General features: G+C 32.0%; 1 protein-coding gene across 1 annotated transcript in view; it reads right to left on the bottom strand.

The window, feature by feature from the left end:
- Window positions 1-15,412, bottom strand: part of LOC124356931 (ATP-binding cassette sub-family G member 1-like) — a 69,291-nt gene that overhangs the window by 26,484 nt on the left and 27,395 nt on the right. Inside the window, exons 2-4 of the mRNA XM_046808239.1 lie at window positions 6,878-6,998; window positions 3,972-4,164; window positions 318-463 (exon numbers count right to left, since the gene is read on the bottom strand). Coding sequence (XP_046664195.1) covers window positions 318-463; window positions 3,972-4,164; window positions 6,878-6,998 — 460 coding nt within the window. The remainder of the gene's footprint in view (window positions 1-317; window positions 464-3,971; window positions 4,165-6,877; window positions 6,999-15,412) is intronic.

A 15,412-nucleotide genomic window follows, 5' to 3' on the forward strand; every position in this document is an offset into this window, starting at 1 on the left:
GGTAATTTGAGTAATTTACAGAGTTATATGTTTATACTATGTCAAAATTGTAAAAATACCTGGTCAATACCATAATAATTGTACATTAACTGATAAATAAATAAAAAGTTCTGTAATAGTTGGACAAAATTTGAACTTACACTCTTAGAAAATATAAAGAAACTTTGTAAGCAAGTTATTCCAATGACATGTCACCGATTAACATTGGTGTTACAATAAAAAGGGAAAATCAGAGAGTATTGTGGAGAAGAACACGTATAAATGGAACTAAACACTTATGTAATATAAATTAAAGACTATTGAGGGTAAAGACTGACCTGGTTGGCTCATCACAGAACATGATAGGAGGATTGGTGACTAACTCTAGACCGATGGAGACCCTTTTCTTTTCACCCCCTGAGAGACTGTGTACATAAGAGTCCAATACTCCCACAAGACCGAGTGTGGATGCAACCTCTTCTACCTAACAAAACCATAAACTATACTTCAAACAATGGTATCATGACACGTAAAACAACTTAAATCTGTGGTATGATACATATTAATATTAAAGACCTAAAATTATGTTAGCAAGAGTAAACCATATTATGGTTCTAAAAATATTTGTAAAAATACATTTAAAATGTTTAGAATAATCCATCTTGGTCTATTGTAATAAAATTATAAATTAATAATATATCTAAGTGTACTAGGCAGTCTAACGACCATTTCAATTTATCTAACATTGCACTTCTTTTTCCAGAAGAAAGTACAAAGATAAAATCATAACTATTTTAAACACTAAACTGATCTAGGTAATTTAGATGAAATTTGTGGAAAATTGTGTTTAAAATGCATGAGTGTATAACCCCTAAATAATAAAACCCAATGACCAGAGAAACACTAAGCGGCTGCAGTTCCCTTTAGGCTCTAAAGTAGTGAATATTTTTCTAATATATTACAGTAATTGTGTACATTATTCATACTGTTGCACATTCATACTGCTGTGGCCTTGTTATTATCTGGCATTATACTGTCTCATTAATTGAAATGATGAATAAAATGATCTTTTTCTATTCTCCTTGAACTCGTATTTCTTCCACTGTACTATTTTACCTATAATATTCAATAATTCCTCAATAATTAAATATGTTGAAGAAAATACTCAATAACTACGACAGTGAAACAAGCAGTAAAATATTAAAAATTAAAAGAATCTTTTATAATTCAAAGCAGGTGAAAGTTTTCAAACTGAAACCCATCACTTTCTTATGAGGAAATGTTATTGAACTGTAAATGAATACAGTGGAAAATTGTGATGTTAAAATAATTCCAAGAATTCAAGATAGCATTCAGAATTCTATTAAAGATTTTGAAAAGCAAGGGTGTTTAACTATATAGAATTTATTTTGAATATGTTTCAGGACTATTTTTACTGATATTTTATGTAATGCATATACCAAATTAGTTTGTAATACATATAAAACGGAGAGTAAAATATAACAGATGAGCTCTAGCAAATTTCACCTCATTTTACCATGGTTCCAAAGTGAATTTCATTAGTGAAACCAATTACAGCTATATTTATTCAAACCAAATCTGAAATATTACTAAAGCATAGAAAGAGGAAAGCTTGTGGAAAAGAAAGAATGAAATAAAAGAAAAGTATCAACATTGCCACTTGGAAATAAAGAAACCTAACAAATCTATTTTAAGAGAAAAAAGTAGTACACAAAACACAGCAAATAGCCAAAGTGTAAAATTTTTTCTAATGAAGAAGGAAAAGTGTACTATCTCGTAGATTAAAAAACCTGCAGCCATGTAAACATAACCTAGTTATTGAGTTGCTCAAGCAATCTTGCAGCTCTAATTAAAAGACCTTGACATCTTAATTAATCGTGTCTCTCATTAAGTTCAAATGGGAAACTAGCTCATCTCAGCTATCAGAATGTTTGCAAGATTGCTCCTCTTGTTTGTAAATGTTAGTTGTGCCAATCAATACATGAAATTACAAAGTAGGAGTTCACTACACCATATATTGCATAAAATATTTTGCTCAGGTTACATGCAAAATTACAAGTCTATAATTAATTTCATTCTCGAGATATCCTGTGAACAGATAGACAGACAGACAAACACTGAAGTCTCAGCCAAATTCCATGGTTGGACATGCACCACTACAAAACTCATTCTTGCCTATGTAGAAATAAAGTTTCATGCAAAATCGAAAGATTACAGATTATTTATTTATTATATTACAGATCTCAAGATATCTCACCACATGGTAAATTAAATTTTTTTTAAATAAGTTGGGTTTCATAGCAGTGTTTAAATAACAAAAGTCTATCACACCATTCAAGTCACACAGTTATTATGTTGTATGTGTTAGGGTAGTTTCTACCTTATGTCCATTTTTCCTTCTTGCTTCCCCCCCCCCCCCAACAAAACCAATCACACCCAACCTTCCTTCTTCTGATCATGACTGAAGATTAAGTACTGTCATGTACAAGGACTCGAAAGTGTATACAAAATAATCTTTTAGTAAGTACATATAAAATTTTTGTAGGATCAATCCCCCAAAAACTAAAAAAGGGAACTTTAACCTCCTCCCCCCCCCTTGTGACAACCCTAGGCTTAAGGACTTTTAGTATGTTATACTTTTAGGAACCCCGGAAAACTTCCCATAGTTGGGTTTTCCGCTTTTAGCTTTCCTTCTAGGCCCTTCATTTGCCATTTGTTAACTAAACCATTAAGCATTATACTTCACTGGCTCATCTGTCTGTTGCATTCACAATATTCTTGTTCTTAATTGAAAACAGTGAATTTCATATTCAAAAGCGAATATAAATGAACAATAACTAGAAGAGGTTTAGCTGCCATAAATAGTATTGTTAATAGCTAAAATCAACTGTTCCGAAGCAGGCCTGCATGTGGGGAAAACTCAGGTCATCATTGTTCTCAGCAAACTGTATTGCGCTTTGTAAATAATACTAAATCTAATAGACTTTGAAATAGAACTGCTGGTTTTGTATTCTTCGCTACTTACCTAAAAACAAAGAAATGGATCCCAGGTTTCTCTCAAGTTTATTTGTACAACTATTAATAAAACTTGTATCACACATTCTGTGATGTTTTTGTATGGAAGGACAAGTCAGAATATGCCAGAAAATTACTCTTTTAATGCAACAAATGTTAACTGATGAGACAAAACTACAAGATTGTAAGGATTACTAATTGCTGTTAATTGAGTACATGATAATTACACCTAAGTTACTTGTGGCTTGTTGATGCTGCATCTCTCATGCATATGACAGTGCACTCCAGCAAATGAACAATTTATAGCACTAGTTTAGCATAGTTTAGCACATAGCAATTGATGTTTCTTAGTTTTTACGTTAAAATACATCAAAATTAAGTTTGAAACCAACTTTTTCCAAATTGTCAATTTTGAAATGAATAATATTGGAATATTTGAAATAAAGAACCTATTTGGATTATTCTTAAGATAACACATATTATCTAATTGAATTCGGTAACTGTGTATTTAAATGTAGAAAAATAATTCAAGTAGTGGTTTTGTCTTTACCTAACAATAAGTAGTAATATCATTTTTAGCACATTATAAAAAGTAATTTCAACATTTATAATTTTAACCCTGAATTGAAATAATTCTATAGTAGAAAGGCTTTCGACTTTCCTGTTACCTGAATAGTATTCCACATTTCCAAAACTCTTTGTGACAAGTTATTCCTTTACTGCAAAAGCAAACACCACACACCCCTGTTTCTAGGAATGATGTTAAAACTCTTGCCAGGCGATGACGTAGCAGTAATCATTGATATTTGGTAGAGATGGATACGGTTATATTCAGAACACTCAAAATATATATTCTGTAATTAAATACACAGATGAATATTCTGTGCACAAATTTAACATTGGCTGGGAATAGCACCAAACTGTATTCATTCATATATCAAGCGATGTTTACTCACTACAATGTGTTTCTTCTGGTTACTGATGGTAGCTGGCAGCTTCAGGCAGGACGCAATGTGCAGAGTCTCCCTCACAGTCAGGTAGTCCAGCATGGTGAACTCTTGCGTGATGTAACACGACTGTTGTCGCATCTTCGACAGGTTCCTGGGCTCCCCACCCACAGTGATGGTGCCTTCCAGACACAATGGTGATCTGAAATAACAAATTTGTCACATTATGACAGTAAAATCAATCATACTTTTTTTAGAGTGTACATACATTGAATAGGGCATAATCTAATATTTTCTAAACAGAATTCCTGAAGTAAGGACTAAGAAGCCAGTCTGTATAATGTAACCTGGAACCAATATCTTAAAAGTGACTTCCAAACCACTACCAAAGGCCACGCATGCCAGCGTATAACACTCAATAACAACATGGCATGGCAGCGCATGCATACGTTGGGGTTGTCCAAGAATGCAAGGACAGGATTGGTCAGCAGTCACCTCTCCACGGGGCAGCCATGCTTCATGTATTACAGAATATGATAATATAAGATAAGATATTTATTAACTATTAAGAAATTACAAAAACTACACTAGGTCTAACATCAAAAACTATAAAAATACTAATACTACAAACAGAAGTGGTACACAACTATTGAAATCCAAAAAGAACAAATGACAGTGTATTGGCCCCTTTAAGATCCTCATTGTTCAAGTAATATTCTAACATGTTAAACTACAATATTAAATAATAACAAAATCTCAAATAACAATAGCCAATACAACAACAACAGATATACAATTTTGAGAGTCACAACAAAGTAACAATTTAAATTAACAAAAATAGAAGCTTTATATAAAAACAAGTTACCCCACACAACCAAGCCATAACTCAGAGTACTTTCAAAAATGCATGATAGGCCATTCTTAAAAAAACTTTAGGAACAACTTTCTTTACAATACATAGTAAAAATACAACTGTAGACAATTTCTTACAAACAAACTAAATATGGATTTCCATGTTAATTTACAATCCATGTAGTTGCCCAAAAAATTACATTCCAGAATATTTATCAGATAGATATGCATATTCAATGATACAGTAATCTTTATAGTTTTTTTCAGTATTTAAAAACAGATCATTGACAGTAAACCAGTTAACAGTTTTGTTAAAAATCCCCTGAGAGGTTTGTTCAAGAGAATTAGTGTTATTGTGACAAGAAACCAAAAAGGTATCACATACATATACAGTGGAAAAACAATCAACATTAAAAGAAACATCATTAATTAAAATTAAGATGATCACTGGTCCCAAAATTGAGCCTTGTGGAACACCTTAGTTAACATCTAATATCAGAGATATCTTACCAATTACCTCAACCAACTGTGTTCTATTACTAAGATATGAAAAAAATTTAAGTTCACAATCGTTGAGACCATAATAATGCAATTTATAAATAAGAATATCATGTGCCACACAATAAAATGCCTTGCTCAGATCACACAATGTGACCTGGCTTCTCCCCCAAGTACAATTCTATCACAAGACTATTCACATGCCATTAATGTGGAACTCTCTGTAGCCAAATTGGTTATCATAAAAAAATTAACTCCTTCAAAATAAATACACAACTGTATTTTTATAATTTTTCTAGAACTTTTGCCATTTCAGGAATAAAAGAGATAACTGGATGGTAACTTAGGATAGCCTTTTTTACAAATGGGAACAACTCTAGAAAACTTTAAACAATTAGGGAATACCCCTCAAGAATACACAAATTAAAACAATAAGCTAGAGAGACTAGAATGGAATAAATAACTTACTAGTAATGCCATATACATCTTTACTTTCTGATATTTTCATTGACTTCACTACACTAATCACTTGCTCAAAAGAGACCTGAGAAAAACTAGTATTAGGTTTCACAGATTTTTTCAATACACTTTACAGCTTCACCAACACTACCCCTCATTTTAGCACTTATTTCTTCCACAGAAGAAAGTAAGCAGTTGTTGAAGCTGTCTGGAGAAACGTCACTCAGATTTCGCTTCAAACACTTCCCAGCTGCCTCCATTGATGATGGTCTAAGCCATGCTGCATTTGTTAGACGCTTCTTCAATTCTTGTAGCATTGATGGACAGTTTACGTGTTTGTAGAACTCTCTTGTATGCCTTTCTCTTGTCACGCAAGATCTTAAGGATTTCACAATTTTTTGGGCTTTTGAAGATGTCCAACAGGAGCAAAATTTCATGTTTCATTTTTCTGTGATCATCATTATACGATTTGTTTATAAAACTCTTCCTGGATAGACATGTATTACTACTCCCATATACTTTCTTGGTTGTGCATGAGACATAGTTTTCAAAGACAGAAAAAAAGTGTTAAGGAAGGTATCAAAAGTGGTTTATGTTAGTCCTACTCCACTCTTCGTTAGTTTAGGCACAATATTTGTAATGTTTCCTTTATCTATTCAAGGATCTGGGTGAAATGTAATCTATAACATTTTAAGATTTAAGAATAATACCGCTAATTTGTCGTTAGGAAGAAATCAACAATAAGGAACATGTTAGGAACAAAAGTATCCAATTCGGAGAACAACATTTAAAATTTAACATTAGAATTTTTTATATAAAGGAGAAAACCATTTACTTGTTAGTTTTTATATAAATGACCACAACCTAATAAATTTGCATATGCCCTTTCAATTTGATTTTCAAAAGAACAAATTTGTAATCATTCTTATTAAAACATATCTATTTTCTAAAAATGAAATAAAAGGAATTTAGGGTGTTTTATTTTTATATAATAAATTAAAAATACTATTTAATGGAAAGGACTCTCAGCTCTGTTAGGGAGAATATTATGATACAATGTGATTTTAAGAATACACTGTCTCTAATTAATTGAAGTCATAACTCACATGAAGCCGGAGAGAATGTTGAGGAGGGAAGTCTTGCCAGCTCCTGAGGGCCCCATCACGGCACTGAGGTGTCCTGATCTGAACCTGCCACTCACCCCATCTAGGATCGTCTTCTTGTTTACTATAACAATAACTATACATGTAAGCCCGTAAACATATATTTTATATCAGTAGTTGAAACACATATTCCTTTGTACTTAGAAAATGTTTACTATACTGAATTCAATAGTGATAAAATAAACTGAAACTGAATATAAATGAATTACAATCTATATTTATTAGTGCCATTACATTTAGTTTAATTCTTAATTTTTGCCATTTTAATGTAGCTATTTTTTGACTATCTTGAATATAGAATCTTGAAATTATAAATGATTTATTATTTAAATGTAGATGAACAAATAATAGCCAATTACAGGTTTCAAATACAGATATAATGCATTAGTGATTTGTAAAATCAGCATTAAACTATACATTTCCACAGTTGCTAGAGTGTTTGGCAACAATAATTCAAGGTACGGTTTGAATATTATTTTAATTCAATTTAGGTACAGACAATTAAATTACAAAAGAGATCCTAATTTATTTTAAATTTGAACCTACAACAGCCTAAGTCATGGTGATAAGGCCACAGAGTAGCGATCATACTCATATTTGTTATTTTACAATGAATTCAGACATCAACACTTCCAGCACGGTGCTAACACTTTATGTACCCATTATAAACCATTAAATTTTAATTTTCCTTTAACTAGAAAATCTATTTTTTTAAGCAATTAAAATTGTTTAAGTAACTATCAATTTTTAAAATAGCGGTTAACTTTAGTTTTTAAGAGTGGATGGATATAAACTTTTCAACATTTGCATTTCTTAGAAAAAATTCAATCATTTTTACAAATATTTTGTATTTACCCTACTTAGAAAGAAGTTAGTTTAGGCATTCAAGTTGGTAAGGCATTAAAGACAAAAACTCTTATTAGAATTTGGACGAAATTTTGCATGATGCTTTTATATGTTAGGAACATCAAGTTCGATAATGGTGCATTTTATTCCATGGGACCGAGCATTAGTGAAAATTTTTATATTGGTCTTGTGGGTAACCATGACAGCAATAAGATAACTGGAGGAAACAAGTTTGTAAATGAACTGAGTACAAATATATGATATAGAATTACGTGAAATAGAAACACGTGTAGATCTAGACTTGAAATTTTCCATGCAATTTCAGCGAGTCCTGTTACTTGACACGTGATGGGGCATCCTCCTGCCCTTATTATTTACAGTTATTTCATAGACTACATGAAGTCAAGCATTTTGAACTCAAACCTCTACACAATTGTTGATGAAGCTTAGTGAAAAGATCAGCAATGATATAGTGTGTACAGTTCTCTGAGTAGTGAAGTTGCAGGGAGTACTTTCCGAGATACAACACACACTTTAGAACAGGAGGTGGTTTGGATTCTGGGGGTCATGTTCAATGAAGTTATGTAACAATTAATTGTTCTTAAGAGCTAACATAAGGACAATTGCAAAAGGCTGATGTTGTATACAAAATCTACCTAAAACATCTGTTTGCTTCTAAGGACACAAACTCAATGGAAACATTCCAAATAAAAAATACTTTAGAAAGATTTGTTGTAAGTGTTATAGATATTATAATAAAGATGATGAAAATGTGTATGTATTTAAAAGTTAACTTAAAAGAATTTGCAAATAAATCTAGAAAAATCAGTACACATTGAAAAACTTCTAAAAGTTTACTTAACTTTACAAATCAACCTCATTTTCAACTAGATTATTAGCACTTCAGTGGTACTACATAAAAATATTAAATTTTGTATGTTTTTACAATAAGAATATAATATCCCCTACAAAAAACATTTCTTCTGTGTATTTCCACAAGAAGGCAATAATAAGTTACAGTAACAGAGATGTATAAAGAGTAAATTGATCAGCAACAAACAAGACAAACAATTGTACAACTTCAAAGTCTTCCCAGCGTGGGTGAGCTATGGTAGGGGGAGGATCAGGGGGTTAAGAGGGGCTCATAGGGTTGGTGACTTGGGGAGAGTTACACAATCATTCAAGTGGTAATATTTCCCTTATACTGAATCAAAGATCAGATACAAGGATATGATCCACCAACAAGTCATGTTTCTGCCTCCAGGATTAACAATGACTTGCTAAATCTCAAACCAGCTGGCCTTGAGTTTAGATGACTTAAGGCTTTTAAAGCTGGCAGTAATTTTAAAGTCATTACTGGTTGTTTTACATTTGACCAAGGCAGTAAATTAAACATGTGCATGTAACTTAGGCAAATTATCAAAAACAACATAATTATTAGAATTAACTTCTTTTTTTCGTTCAGATTACAACATATTTTAAACTTTTAAGAAAACTTTATATGTCTTATAATCTAAAGAAGTTTATTTACATGTTTTATTATGACGATTTTTGACATTATCAAAACAGTTCTTAATAAGTGTAACTTTTAAACACTGATTTGTTATTCTTGATGAAAGATCAAATCAGCAACTCTACTTAGATCACTCAGGAAAAAAGAAATTTTATAATGACAAAGTCAACCAAATTGATTGTTCATAATACTTCAAAATTGAGGCTACAATAAATTACTGAAATACCGCAAATTTGACCTAAAGCTAAGGGTGCATAACAACCTATATATAGAGATGTCGTAAAGAACCAAAGTTAGCAGATAGTTTAAAGTCTAAACATCAACATACTGGTAATAAAAGAACCTTGGCTAAAATTTATGAACTGTACATTTCAAATAAGCTTTCTGACTTGATAGTAGCACCTTTCTGTATGCTTTTTTTTATCAAAGCAAGTAGTATTTTGTAATTTTTCAAAGGAAATATCCAGTGAAAATGAAATATGAGCGAAGTAATAAAAACTGGTTTAATCAATTCTTGGAACATTTCTTAAATGAGAAGGCGTGTTACAATGTGAGTACATTCAAATAATCCCAAAATTGAAGTAACTGTATGGTCTGGATTTTAACGTTATATAAATATGTAGAAGGGTACAAATGTGACACTCTGGTTACGAATTTTCTTTCTCATATATAACATTAGATCCCAGTTGAACAAAAACCTGAAATGATCCCAATTATAGTTTTATTTAGGGAGTCAGCCTGAATGTATAAACCAAACTGGGCAGAAGTACTTTCCAACACTATTCTAATATTCATTTAGCATTAAATTTTATATTATACATGTCTGGTTGTATAGGTTTTAATCTTGTACATAATTTTGATAAATTCATATTAAAATATCTTGCGATAGGAAGAATTGACTTCAGAAGTTTCTTACACCAACATTAAATTACAAGAAATATGGAAAACAACAGTTTTTAATACTAAAAGTTTTTTTTTTTAATTTTTGATGTTAGAACATTAGTGCACCCCTTTTACCCTAAGCATACTATACCATAGCAGCAATGCCAGTGAAGATGACATTACCTTTATAATTAATAGCTGATAAATCTGGCAAAATGATATTTAGAATGCTTTGAAGGTTATCCATTCAATTAAAATAATCAGTAAGGTGACAATGTATATTAATCTATAATTCCTTAACTGTCTTGTACTTACTATATGTACTATTAAGTTAAACAATCTAAAAGCTACGCTATTGCATTTGTACATGTTTTAGATAATAACTATTTTTAGGCTAAAATAGTGTATACAAACTAAACTTTTCTGTTTAAAAGTATTTAATTCTTTAAAAGTTTTAAGTTTGGGAAGATTACATTCTTCGAAAATAATATTGGACATACCAATATTGCCTATATAGGTGGAAATTAAAATTTTCTATTGGTATATAAAGTATTTTCCAGCTGTAACTGAAAAGGTATTTTTAATTTGGCTATAACCCCATTAATTGCTGTATATGTAATAAAAACTCAATTAATGCCTTAATAAAGTCAATATTGTATTTTTATAACATAAAATGGTAGCTAGAATTAAAATTATAAAACCATTTCAGCACCAATATATAAATATACAGTATATTGTATATTGTATAAGCTATCCAAAGAGTCCTGGGATGGTTAAATGGTTTTGAAACTATATAAGATAGCGCTACAAAACTTGGTACAGACTCACTGGACAAAAACATCAAATTTAACAAATATCCAGTGACCCGCTACTTCCTCAGAGGTATGGCCCATAAGGAGCCAGAAGAAAATTTTAAATGTAAGCAAAGATTAAATTAAGGCTCTTTATTAGTAAAGTAGAATGATGTTATCCTGACCTCAGATGGAAAATTGTTGAAATTTGGCTTGAAGTTTCAGTTAAGCAATGTGAATAATAAACAACTATTTGAATTATTGTCAGTTAATCCCTAGATTATGCCATTGTAATGGGATTCAGCAATCATAAATTGCTCTAGTTTTATCTGTGAATAAATAAATTAAAGTGCCATAACAGGTACAATTGAATGATGACTGGTGTCATGATTATAAATTGTTACTTTTTAGAGAAAATTCATTTTGAAAAAAGATGAACTGTATTAAACCTTAAACGAGATTTTATACAAAAAGTCACAGGTAAGGAAATTTGATACTATAGTAATACTTTAAATAGTTATCAAAACCAGTCTGTTTTCATGGCAAAATATGAGGTACTGTCATATAACGTATTTTGCACATAATAATAAAAATATTGCTATAAACAGTTACAATACAAAATGGTAGAAATTAAATTATTGGCGTATTGTTAATAGAGAAAAATATTGTATTAATAACTTATTTTTCTGACACGTTCTGACTTTTACTACTAATAGTCAAGGAGCACTGTGTGGTGTGTGTGTGTGTGTGCCTACATTTAACACTATGCTGGAGGTAGTCAAAGGGTTAAATCCCCTCCCTCCTTATTATTACTTACTCAATTTAAAACCTCAAATTTACTCAGGATATTTAAACACTTAATTGTTTATTCTAAGGATTAATAATCAAAATTAGAAAAAAATCAAGGAATGTTTGATTATAGGTAATGTGATAACTTTTTATGTTAACTACTTTTGTTAAGTCAAGGTTACTGTGTCATTTCCAAGTGCAATACAATGTAATCAAGTGCTACTTGCAGTGAACTCTCTGATAAGATAAAACTGCAGTAAAACAGTCAGGATTTTCGTATAAAGGCGTATCAAGCTGGTTTTAAGATAACAGAACATTGTGTGCTATTAAATGTAAAAAAACGCACTGTCTCATTTTAAAACCTATTTTATTGTCTCATCAGATAATTATCTTGTTACATCATAAACAATTTGTGTTACGAATATAAATAAAAAAGTATTTAAGAGACCGGAGGAGATTTGGCGACGTCACCCAATAACCATCTGTTCCAATATCTAAAAGGATTTTCCACAAATGAGGGAACACATCAAACGCACATATGCGCGCGCGCGCGCGATTAATGCACTTTAATGTGTGTCAAAGACACATTTTTACGCATGCATGTATTTTTAACTAATAGACCATCCTACGTTTGTATCCTTAGCCAAAATAAATACAAAACAAGAGATATAGCTTCTTGTTCTCTTTTATTTAAATTCGTTTTAGATGCTTCGAATTGCAAAATTACAACAATTAAATGCTAATCATGACCTTGTACAATCCAATATTAAACTTGCTTACGTGTTTCGAATATATAAAGACACCATCAAAGGATATAAAGAATACTTATATCGGCATTAGCTTGTCAAAATTAATATTCAGTTGCATAACAGATAACACACGACACAAATGAACAAAGACTTTTTTTACGTGTTTTTTTTCCTCTGATGATGTAGTCTTTTATGCTGAAACGCGTAGACGTTTTTATTATTTTTTATTTCTGAAAAAGTTAAGTATCAAGTGGCGATAGGTTACCCCCCCCCCCCCCCAACAAGTCTCGAGACAACTTCCTGTTCACCCAATGCCACCCATTGTTTCAGCTCTGCATGCGAACCGTCGCTTTAACAGATAAGTGTTTCCGGAAGCTTTGCAGACACGGCAGCAATAATAAACGCAGTGTCGAAACTTCACAGTTTCGCTCGTATAAATTATGTATTGCTACTGTTTGAAGTTATGCAAAAATTGTATTAATTTTGTTTGTTTTGTATGCATAAACTTGCTAGTCATATTATGAAGTGGTCTAGTTTTATTTGGCAACTCCGTTTACTGAATCGATCTAATTACTATTTAAGGTAAAGTTTCCATAATCCCAACAGACATATTAAATGTTATAGTGCGCAGATTTATATTTTTGCATTGACCAAGCATTCAAATAATTTAATTCGATAATCTACTAGATGACTAAAATTCTGTTTATTTAGAACTTCATATTCAATAAATGTATAGATTATAATCTTGAGCAATTTTATTAAACACTATTTTATACAGGTTCGTTCTATTTACATACAATGAACACCAATTGTTTTCTTTTTCAAATCATCTATATTGTCTTACTCAACGCGAATATTAAAATCAGATTTTTGACATTGATTGGACATTTATGTAACACTTTGTTATCAAATATTTAATCGATCTTATAAAATGAACGGTTTACTTGGAGTTCCATTAGAAAAGTTTTCAATATTTTAATGTAGCAAACAACATGACTTATTTGGAAACAGGCTCTGATTGATATTTTATGTAAATTAATTCTTATGCTTGAAAAGTACATCATAATTCATATTCGAACTGAAACTGTACTATATTTTAGAACACTACTTTATATGTTACAACTCATCATGATAATAAAATACCGAGTGCTTGTTAAAGCACTCTCTAGTTATGAACATTCCTATGGATGGTACTCGTTGATATAGGAAAGTAATAATGCTTTGGCATTGTTAACTTTTATTTTCGTACGTTAGTTTTAGTGTGGGTATTACGTAAGGCGGCGCGCGGCGCTCCACTACAAACAACGTGTGCGCGTAGCCTTAGACGTCTATTTCCCAGCAAGGTGTATGGGTAAATATGGCCAGATCACATGACCTACAAACAGCCCAGATATTACCACTTGGAATTGTTTATGGGATTCATAAAGAACTTTGTGTATGCAGAAGATACTTGACATTGATCGTCTTCGTCAGAGAATCAGCGGCAGTAGCACATCAGTCAACGAAGACAAATATAAGGAGATCGGAAACCGATTCCATATCTGCAGGGCTACAAATGGTTTACGTACCGAGACACAGTAGTGCTAAAACCCCAAATATATTTCCTTTCATTTCATGTATTAGTTATAGAAATATGTAGGTTCTACTATAAGTAAAAGTCATTCAAAACTTGGGGGTTCTTTTTCGGACACCCGGCAAATATAATGACATTTTTGTAAAAAATTATCTAAATCGGTTCAAAAGTGCTTTGCGACACTTTTTGGTGTATCATTCATTTTATACAATTGGTTAATTCATGGACTATCTCACTAGTTTCAATGTGCGATGGTATGGGGGGGGGGGGGGTTGACATCCAAAGTTATTTTTTATTATATATTAATTTTACTGCCTGACAACTTTTATTGTTAACTAAAACGATATTGTTTACGATATTTTAAAAACCAGCATAAGAGATTTTATTATTTTAATGAATACAAAATTATTATTATGTGACGCATGCTATGCAATGTTACAATTGTTTCTGGCAATATAGGTATATTGTATTGTAATGCTTTGAGTGTCCGAGAGGATGCGATCGTACTATGAAGTACTACGATCTAAATGCCGATTCACACCGAACGTCCATCCATCCACTCTAGAAGGATTTTATGTATTGGACGTCTACGGAGTACTACCTCACACCGCAATCGTCCATCCAGCCTGTCAGTTGAAGTGATGCCGTGCGCATGCGCAGCTGAAAACGTTCACGCGAAAGTCTGTAGAATTGCTCGGAGAACGATTTGACGTATGTCGGTGTGCGAATGGATGGACGTGCGATGTGAGGCGGCCTTAAAGAGTGGAGGTCTAACCTGAGGAGAGCAATACAAACGACGTTGTTATGTAATAATTACAGTATTATTACCGACGGGACGCACGTCGTATTTTGTTCATCATCCGCATAGATTACAGGCTTGGTTCCTGCCAATTACACTGGCAGTGTAGTGTAACCTCCGGAGTATAACTGGCTACGAGATGTCGAGGCCCTGAAGAGTTTCCTGGACGAACAACTTAACACTGCTGGATAGTCTACATCTTCACTGTGTGAATTTTGTTGTTCCACAGTTAATTAACATACGTGTAATCAACACTCATATAATTAAGTGTACCATAACATCGGACAAAACTGTTCCGTTAGTGGTTTTCTGTGGCCAGAGTTACCGTACTGAGCACAATGAATATCTAATATCTCCAGGGCACCTAAAGAAAGAATACAAAAGACCGTGTTCAAGTCGGAGTTAAAATATTCTATTTCAGGCTGGGTTTCAATAAGAGTTGTACTATTCTAATTCAGGTCGTGTCCTAATAGGAGTTCTAATACCCTAATTCAGTTTGTGTTCTAGTGGGAATTCGATATTCTAATTCAGATAAT

This window comes from Homalodisca vitripennis, chromosome 3 (genome assembly GCF_021130785.1).
Source record: "Homalodisca vitripennis isolate AUS2020 chromosome 3, UT_GWSS_2.1, whole genome shotgun sequence".
In the NCBI taxonomy this organism is placed as follows: domain Eukaryota; kingdom Metazoa; phylum Arthropoda; class Insecta; order Hemiptera; family Cicadellidae; genus Homalodisca; species Homalodisca vitripennis.